Here is a 9,874-nt window from a genome sequence, read left to right on the forward strand (position 1 = left end):
TCTTATCTACAGACACACACACACACACACACACACACACACAACATGGTCATACTTTCCATTTAATATTGTATGCGTCCTGTTTGATTTTCGGTGTCCTTGAAGGATAATTTTTGAAGTCTGAATCATAGTATAAATGCCACAGTTTAGTGACTTATTGCTAGACAGCTTCATTGCTAGACATCGAGATCAGAGAATTTCCTCCTAAATGGCAACTGGATGAAATACACAGAAAGACAAGGCCATGCTGAGCACGCCTCCTTTTTCTCTCCCCCTGAAAGCCCCCCCTGCTTCTTTCACTGGCTGCCGAAGTGGGGAGGTGTTGCGTTTGCCAGGGGCCATTCAGAGCTGACGGGGATGTCTCCTTCCAGGGCTTTCTGCCCTCGGTGGGTGGCATCTTGGAACAATCGCAGATAACCTAAAGGGAGACGCAAGAGGAAACGGACTGCCGTGGGCCGGGCACGGTGCTGGGCGCCTCCTTCAGAACAGCCCCGGGAACGCTACTATTTAGGAAAACTTGTTGTGAGCCGGGCACTGCGTTTAGGACGTTTGCAGGCTGAGCTCCTTTGGTCCTCGTGAGGACGCTAGGACGCGGGCAGTGCTGCCCCGGGTATTTCCCAGACGGGAGAGCTGCGGCCCTGCAGCCCCCCCAGCTAGTGAGGGGCGAAGTCCGAGCTGGGACGCGAGCCTTTCCGTGGTGGCGAGCTGCCAGTTCGGGCCACGCCCCGTCCCAGGCGGGAGTGGGTGCCGGGGACGGGGGTCGAGGAAAGGAGGGTGGGCAGAACAAAATGTAACTTACCTGCACCCGACGACATAGTGCCCTATCTGCCCTCGCGACAGCGGTGTTAGGTGGGTCCCGCTGCCCCCGGAGCGTCCCTGTGCGCGTGCGCGTGCGCATGCGTGGAGCGCTCGGTGAGGCACCGCCCTCCCCTCCCCCCACCCCCCAAGCTCCGAGTGGGCCGGCTCTGCCCCAGATCCCCCGTGCATGCCCCGCTCCTCACTGCCCGCCGCTCTTGTCTCCCGTGCAGGCGAGATGGAGGAGCTGGAGACCCTGTGGCTCACGGGGATCTGCCACAACGAGAAGAACGAGGTGATGAGCAGCCAGCTGGACATCGACAACATGGCGGGCGTGTTCTACATGCTGGCGGCCGCCATGGCCCTCAGCCTCATCACCTTCATCTGGGAACACCTCTTCTACTGGAAGCTGCGCTTCTGCTTCACCGGCGTCTGCTCCGACCGCCCGGGGCTGCTCTTCTCCATCAGCAGGGTCAGTACCCCCGCCGGCTACTCCCTTCTGCGGCCCGCGGGTCCAGAAGACCGTGCGGCTCCCAGAGAACCGGGGCTTCCTGACTCCTGGGTGGGGCGCGGGGGCCCATCCTCGCCCTGGCTCGCCACCCCTTCTGGGGCTTGCGGGAAAGGAATCCAGGCTCTGGGCCTTCAGAACCCAGCCGCAGCAAGCCCAGATGACCGTGCAAGCCCGAGGGGGAAGGAGAACGGGGGTAAAGCGGGTTGGGCATGAACACGAGCTGAACGTGAGATGAAACCCAGCAAACGCCCCTGGGGGTCAAGGTGAGGGAGCACTCGAGAATGCCTACCCCCACCCCGCGAAGGGGTCCGTCCTCCTCAAGTCCGGCGGAGTATTATCTTATGGGAACGCAAGGGCCATATTACCGGGTCTTCTAGTCTTTAAAAGAGAAAGTAGTCATCTGACGACGCAAAACCTTTCAGTATTTAAATATTAGTAACTAATTCAAATAAAAAAAAAAAATACCCTGTCAGCCAAACGCAGCTGTCCGTGGGGGTCCACCGTTAGCAGCCAGACGTGGCTCTATGACACCGCTAAAATCCCCGGATAGGATGTTACAGCTCACGCACGCGTCCCAATGGGACATGTGTGCCAAAGCAAAATCTCGGTGCCATGCTTTGTGTACACACATCTAACCAAACAGGGAGCGCGTGTAATACGACAGAGCCTCAGACGGAACAAAGACCTGACTCACTATGAGAAGATGCACACACATCAAATAGAAAACCAAAGTACACAGCCCAGCATAAATGACAGCCCAGAACACACCTGATGTAGTGAGCACACACCGTACACAAGGAAACCCCCTCCTGGTGCACAGTACAGCATGTGTAGGTCACCATAAAACGGTCCCTGTAATTCATCAGTAAGGACAACAATCACGGAAAATGCTTCTATTTGCGGAGCCCCTGTATGTGCCAGGCACCTTGTAAGGACTGCGTACTCTTCATCTCCTTTAAGCCACAAGCTGTCTCTGTGAGGTAGGTACCTGTTACTGGCCCCAGAGTACAGATGGGGAGACTCAAAAGTTGGAGGAGGTTAGGGAATTACCCAAGGTGGAGCTGGGACTTGAATCTGGGTGGTGTGGTACCAGCCAGAGCACAGACTCTTATAGAAACCAACATCCAATACAAGCAACCCAAGATATTTGATGCAAATCATACTACACAACACATACATGCACACAATGGACATGTTTACATGTTCAACTGTCTCGTCACTTGGTTGCATCATACATACATGTTCACTCCTCTTCTAACAGAATGTAACATTATTTATCTTGCACTCAGTCATCTTTCCATCTGCCCACCCACCCATCCACCCACCCATCCATCCGTCCGTCCGCTCATCCATCCGTCCGCTCATCCATCCGTCCATCCACCCACCCATCCATCCATCCATCCACCTGTCCGTCTATCCATCCACCCATTTGTCCATCCATCCTACCCACCCACCCATCTGTCCATCCGTCCACCCACCCATCCATTTCATCCACGCATCCATCCACCCGTCTATCTGTCCATCTGTCTCATCCACCCATCCCTCCATTCTACCCGTCCGTCCATCCATCTACCCATCTATCTCACCCATCCATGTGTTTATCTACCTATTTCTCCTGTGTACTCACCTTGGAATGTTTTCACTGTAAAAGAATTTAATGAAAAACATCTGGTGGAAAACACCTGGTTTAGGTATGCTAATGGTTACTGGGGAAAATGAAATAATCATTTTTAAAGGAACTTGTATATTCTTAGCATTTGGTGATTTTTTAAGAACTTTGGAGATTCAGAAGACACAGATTAGCTTAGTGAGGAGGATTTATTTTTCTGTTCAGTGGCACTCTTGCATTCTGTGCAAACACATAATTCCTAATTAACTTGATGGCATCTAAACACAGATTCCGTAAGAATAACAATGTGTGCGCACACAGCTAGGTATTATGCCAACTTTAAGTTAATTCTCTCCACCAGTTACTAAAGGCCTTCCACATCCAAACAACTCTGGGATTATCACAAGCAAATGCACACTGTTGCTTTTCCTTGTAAACCCTGCTTGTATCTGAAGAGCACTCCCTCTGTCTGAGATGCCATTAAGGGAGCCAGTGGAGAGGACTGTCGTTACGAGAAATGAACTAAATCCCCCACTTGCAAGCATCTTGAGGGACAGGATTGGAGGGGGGGAGCCAGGCATACTGGAATCCGAGCTTCAGTCTCCCCTCCCTCGGGGAGAGAGGACCCCGTGTCTCAAAGGAGCACTTCCAGGACTCCCGTGCCCCTCTGGGGACTCTCAGGCACCATCACTCCTGTGTCCTCAAGGCAGCATGGAGCCCTGCTTCAGCAATGACCCTCCTTCTCCCCAGACATTATCTGTCTTTTAAAATGAGCGCAGCCCGATACGTGTGAATAGGAGGTTTTCATATTTAATATACTTTCCTGCCTCTCTTGTTTGTTAGGGGAACTCAGAAGGGCTCAGGCCCTGATGCCACGCATTGCTTTAAAAAAAAAAAAAAAAAAGTTCTCCCTTTCTAAACATCACGGGCTAACACACATCTCTAAAGCTTGTCTTATGGGCACACTCATGCATATGCCACCTTGCGTCTATATCCCTTACGCAGAGAACACAGACAAAAACGTCTTAGTTGTGCACACACATTTTTTTTTTTCTTAAACACACCTGCAGTGGGGAATCTCCAAGCCAAGAACCCACCTTCCTACAAAGGCAAAACCACAACCCCACAGTTAATTACGGTCACATGTGAATAAGGGCCGGGCCAGTTAGGTTTCCTCCATCCTCTCTCGCAACCCCTGTGAGTTTGATACGATCACCCCCATCCTGTGGATGTGGAGAAACTGAGGCCCCCACAATGGCCGGACCAGGACCCTTTGGCTTCACCTTAAATGTCCTTGAAACTCGGGGGTTCTTCCTACTTCACGGAGCAGGCCAGGAAAAGGCAGGAAAGGGGAGGCCTGTCACTTGCGCAGGGCTGGGTCCCGGGCTTCGGCCTGGTTCCGAGGGCAGGTTCCCTTCGGGGGGACGGAGATGCCTGCTGCTCTGAAATGTACTTGCCCCCGAGGCTCGTTCCCGTCCGCCCACGAGCCAGGTCTCTTTGTGAACCAGCTCTCGCGGCAGCTGGCGCACCCAGCCCGTAAGCTGGCTGTCACCGCAGCGGACACGGGCAGCCCTCCCTGTGGGCTGGACGCCCCCCGGGAAGCTGCTGGATCTTAAAACAGAAAACAGACCAGACATACGGCTGCTCCTGGCCGCTCCTGCCCAGGGCAGGGCCAGAGCTCCAAGAAGTCATTAGAACCCACTTTCTCCCACAGCCGTGGCCTTTGCCTTGATTTTGACTTAAAAAAAAAAAAAATGCCCTCTAGTCTGTGGGAGGCTCTTAATTTTTCTCTCCAAAATGCTCTCCCTCTCACATACAACACAGTATTCACTCTCACCAGCAGAAAGAACTGCCTCGGTTTTCGGTCACGAGGAATGGGAGACAGAGAAAGACAGAGACCGGGGGATGGAAACTGCGCGGCCTGTGCGGTGGGCTCCGCTGAGGGGAGTCTGGGGACAGTGAAGGGCGCTTCTGGCTCAGCCACACCCGGGACCAAGAGAGCAGAAGTCAGACACGGCCTCAGTCCATTAGCGCCACAGTAACTACCACAGACCAGGTAGCTCACCAACAGCAGACGTTCGTTTCTCAGAGTTCTGGAGGCTGGGGGTCTGAAGGCAGGGTGCCAGCAAGGTCAGGTGAAGGTCCTCCTCTGGGCCACAGACTACCCCTTGTGTCCTCACGACATGGAGGGGGCGAGGGTGCTCTCTGGGGTTTCTCTTCTAAGGGCACTAATCCCACTCACGAGCACCTCACCCACAGGACCTCATCCCCTCCCAAAGGCCCCACCTCCTCACACCATCTACTTGTAGGGTGAGGATCCCAACATGTGAACTTGGAGGAGAGTATAAACATTTAGGCCTCAGCAGATACTTCAGGGGCCATCCAGACTCCAGGGAACCATGGAGGGCTGCAGAGCCCACAACCCTTCTAGAACATTCTGAGAGAGACTCTTGAGGGGAGCAGAGCAGATTGTCTGCGGCAGCACACAGTCCTCAGTGGGACAGCAAAGTAGTGCATATCGGGGACGACCCATGGCGCAGGTCATCCTGCCCACGTTCACGGACCTCTCCTGAACTTGGGGCTTTGTCTGCATCGTATTATCCTGCCCTCGACCCCCCTGGAGAGAGTGTGGTTCCCACTTTGCAGATGTGGAAACTGAGGCTCAAAAATCTTAGTGGCTTATCCAAAGTCACAGAGCTGATGACAGATGGAGCTGGGACTCACTTCCGTTGGCTTCCAGGCTCACGTTCTCTCTGCATCTCTCTGCTATGCACCCTCCTCCTCGACAGCCCATCAAGAAAATGGGTCAACTCAGTGGGAGAAGGCTGCCCCCCAGGCCGGGGGCGAGCTGGGTCTGTCACCTGGACTCCTTCCTGAGGCTTCACCAGGCACACTGGCACCTGGGAGCTGCCTGAGCCACAGCCTGTGAGTCCCAGGGGAGTCAGGGGTGACAGAAAGCCATCAGCGGCCATCCCACCATTCCTGAGATGTAACTCGGCTCCCTGACCACTTCTGTGGGCCTTCCCCACGTGGACAGCCAGCTCCTCTTGGCCGGAGGGGGCGTACTGCTGTCGGGGGAGGGGTGGAGGAAAGTTCTCAAAATCTCTAGCAGGGTAACGGGAGCTCATTACAAGTTACAAGTTTAGGGAAAAAAAAAAAAAAAAAGTAAACTCTCTTTATAATAATAACCAAAGGAAGAAAAGGCACAGACCTCGGCTGACCCAAGGAGTCACACCAGTTCTCATCCACACAGGCCACACCTCCCTAGTCCGGGTGTAGGATTACTCTGTTACTGAGCTGGGCAGGGCAGGCACGGACAGGTTCACATACACAGTCCAGAAGCTCTGTGCTAGGTGAAGCCCATGACGCACTGGTGTGATTGCCACGCCCAGCAGCCGTGGAAGCAAGGCAGAGGGGACAGAGGACCAGGCTGCTGGAAGGCGGGAAAGGGCACAATGCCAGGCTTTGGGGAGCCCAAGCCATGCCGCCGGGGGTGCAGAGGGTCAGGGAAAGAGATGCTCAGAGTCACTACTGTGGGTTCCCTGTGTACTGTTCTTGGAAGGTGGAGTGGACACTCTCTAGAAAGCTCCAAGGAAAATGCAGCCGTGCAAACAGACTGAGGGTGTTGCGGTTCTGTGAGCATCCCCGCAGCCGGGAGCCGGCGGGGCCACGGTCGTCAGGGCCCACAGCTACCCACGCACCCTTTCCATTAGCTCATGCCGCAGGCAGCAACAGCTGCCACGTCTGCCTTACAGACCCCTGCTTGGACTGGCTCCCTGTCAGTCTTGGGAAGACCTTGTTCTGAATGTCCCCTTTAGATACGGCTGCCAAAATCTGGGGCCCGCAGCAGGGGAAGGGGGGGCACAAATCACAGTGTTCCCGAAGCCGCCTTGCCTACTGTCGGGCCACGAAGCAAGAGCTCCTCTCTTGACTTACTTTGAAGTAAACAGCTGTTTTTACGACAGGAATGAGGCGGCGTGGAAAATCAGAGACCCACAGTCGGGGGTGCTTATGTCTGAGAAACCCAGTCGTCCCCAAGTCCCTCCGTCCTTGGGTGGGTTTCAGGGCTGCATTACTGTGGCCTTGGGATTCTCCACCATTCCTCATGGCTAGTACCCAACTCTGTGTGGAACAGACACACGTGCACACAAAAGGATATACTCAGTGGCATCTGTGAAAAGTCCCAAGTGGTAGCCTCAGGGGTTCAAAGAGTGTCCTGTCTCTCCATCCCGGGCTCTGCTCTTTCCTAGGATGGTTTCACTCTCAGGCTAACGTCCCCACGTGGTGGCAAGACTAGTCCCTTGCAACTGCTTCTTCTAGCCTAACTTCTCCATCTTTCCTTCCCCAAAATGTCTCATCACCCACAGATTTTTATGCCCCGCCTTCAAGTAACCACAAAGGTTTTTCTCATTGACCTGCTTGGGTCTCATGCCTTGACTGCTAGCTAGCTTAGGCGTGTGGGTAGGGGCAGGTTCCCCTAAAGAATTAATAACCGGTGGTCCTTTTATGCAAGTTTAATAGCTGACTGGTATCCAGACTCCAGAGATGATCCTGGGGAACTGCAGCGAAACGTAAGCTAGCAACCTGCTACCAATTCAGTATCCTCCCCTGCCAGTCTGGAGGCCCTGAGACCGTCATCAGATACACGAGCACTAGCTGATAACCTTTTCTCAGACTCCGCACATGACTCTTGGCAAAGTGTTGGATAATCTCGAGCCAGAGAGACGAGCTTACTGGTCTCGTAGATCTAGGAGACATTCCCGGGATTCAGACTGGACTTCAGGATCCCCTCCAGGAGCCCCTCCAGGAAGGACACATCCCTCCTTTGCAGGTAAAGGCCGGCGTTTGGCGGTTTCGCGCTCCTGCTGCTGCTGACCCTGTCTCGTGTTCCTTCCCCTAGGGCATTTACAGCTGTATCCACGGGGTGCACATCGAGGAGAAGAAGAAGTCTCCAGACTTCAACCTGACCGGTTCCCAGAGCAACATGTTAAAGCTGCTCCGGTCGGCCAAAAACATCTCCGACGTGTCCAACGTGAACTCCTCGAGAATGGATTCCCCCAAGAGGGCTGCGGACTTCATCCAAAGAGGCTCCCTCATCGTGGACATGGTTTCCGATAAGGGAAATATGGTCTACTCGGACAACAGGTCCTTTCAGGGGAAAGACAACATTTTTGGGGACAACATGAACGAGCTGCAGACATTCGTGGCCAGCAGGCACAAGGACAACCTCAACAACTACGTGTTCCAGGGACAGCACCCCCTGACTCTCAATGAGTCCAACCCCAACACAGTGGAGGTGGCCGTGAGCACCGAGTCCAAAGCGAACTCGAGGCCCCGGCAGCTGTGGAAGAAATCCATGGAGTCGCTGCGCCAGGACTCGACGAGCCAGAACCCCGTCTCCCGGAGGGACGAGGGGGCGGCCGAGAACAGGACCCACTCCCTGAAGAGCCCTCGGTACCTTCCGGAAGAGGTGGCCCACTCGGACGTTTCGGAAACTTCGAGTCGGGCCGCGTGCCACAGGGAGCCCGACAACAGCAAGAACCACAAGACCAAGGACAACTTCAAGAGGTCCGCGGCCTCCAAATTCCCAAAGGACTGCAGCGAGGTCGAGCGCTCCTACCTGAAAACCAAAGCCAGCTCCCCCAGGGACAAGATCTACACCATCGACGGCGAGAAGGAGCCCAGTTTCCACCTGGACCCGCCCCAGTTCGTGGAAAACATGGCCCTGCCCGAGAACGTGGACTTCCCCGACCCTTACCAGGACCCCAACGAAAACTTCCGCAAGGGGGACCCCGGGCTGCCCACGAACAGGACCGCCCTGCACAACGAGGATGTGCTCCCCAACAACGACAAACACAAATTCTACTCCAAGCACTTCACCCTGAAAGACAAGAGCTCCCCTCACAGCGAGGGCAGCGACCGGTACCGGCAGAACTCCACGCACTGCCGGAGCTGCCTGTCCAACCTGCCCGCCTACTCGGGCCACTTCACCGTGCGGTCCCCCTTCAAGTGCGACGCCTGCCTGCGGATGGGTAACCTGTACGACATCGACGAAGACCAGATGCTCCAGGAGACGGGCAGCCCGGCCGCCCAGGAGGAGGCCTACCAGCAGGACTGGGCGCAGAACAGCACCCTCCAGTTCCAGAAAAACAAGCTCCGGATCAGCCGTCAGCACTCCTACGATAACATCGTCGACAAGCCCAGGGAGATAGACCTCAGCAGGCCGTCCAGGAGCATCAGCCTCAAGGACCGGGAACGGCTCCTAGAGGGGAATTTGTACGGGAGTCTCTTTAGCGTGCCCGCCAGCAAACTCTCGGGGCACAAGAGCGCCCTCTTCCCGCAGGGTCTGGAGGACAGCAAGCGGAGCAAGTCCCTCTTGCCCGACCACGCCTCCGATAACCCTTTCCTCCGTTGCTATGGGGACGACCGACGCTTAGTCATCGGGAGATGCCCCTCGGACCCTTACAAACACTCGCTGCCGTCCCAGGCCGGGAACGACAGCTACCTTCGATCATCCTTGAGGTCAACGGCATCCTACTGCTCCAGGGACAGCAGAGGCCCCGGCGACGTGTACATTCCAGAGCATGTTATGCCTTATGCTGCAAATAAGAACAGTATGTACTCTAACCCCAGGGTTTTGAACCCCTGCAGCAATAGACGTGTGTACAAGAAAATGCCTAGTATTGAATCTGATGTTTAAAACCTTCCATTGATGTTTTATCTATAGGGAAACATACGTAGCGGCCGACGTGCTGGAGGGTAAATGTCGGATGTCCGATGGTGCCCTGCAAAGAGGAAGAGGATTTAGGAAGGTATTTTTTTTCCCTTTTTTTTTTTTTTTTTTTGTCGGTTCTTTGCACATGGCTCCTTGCCATCGTCTTCCACTCAAGGAATCTTGGGAGGTGCAAGCTGAGCATGGCAGATACCAGATGGGTGAGTCCTTAACCAAAAACACAAAC

At 54.7% G+C, this 9,874-nt stretch overlaps 1 protein-coding gene across 1 annotated transcript in view; it reads left to right on the forward strand.

The window, feature by feature from the left end:
* GRIN2A (glutamate ionotropic receptor NMDA type subunit 2A) overlaps nt 1-9,615 on the forward strand; it is a gene marked incomplete at both ends in the record, with an annotated part of 364,573 nt that extends 354,958 nt beyond the window's left edge. The window contains 2 exons of the mRNA XM_080830487.1: nt 1,029-1,267; nt 7,816-9,615. Coding sequence (XP_080686613.1) covers nt 1,029-1,267; nt 7,816-9,615 — 2,039 coding nt within the window. The remainder of the gene's footprint in view (nt 1-1,028; nt 1,268-7,815) is intronic.
* Between the last annotated feature and the right edge of the window lie 259 nt (nt 9,616-9,874).

This window comes from Martes martes (genome assembly GCF_963455335.1).
Source record: "Martes martes genome assembly, chromosome: 18".
NCBI lineage: Eukaryota > Metazoa > Chordata > Mammalia > Carnivora > Mustelidae > Martes > Martes martes.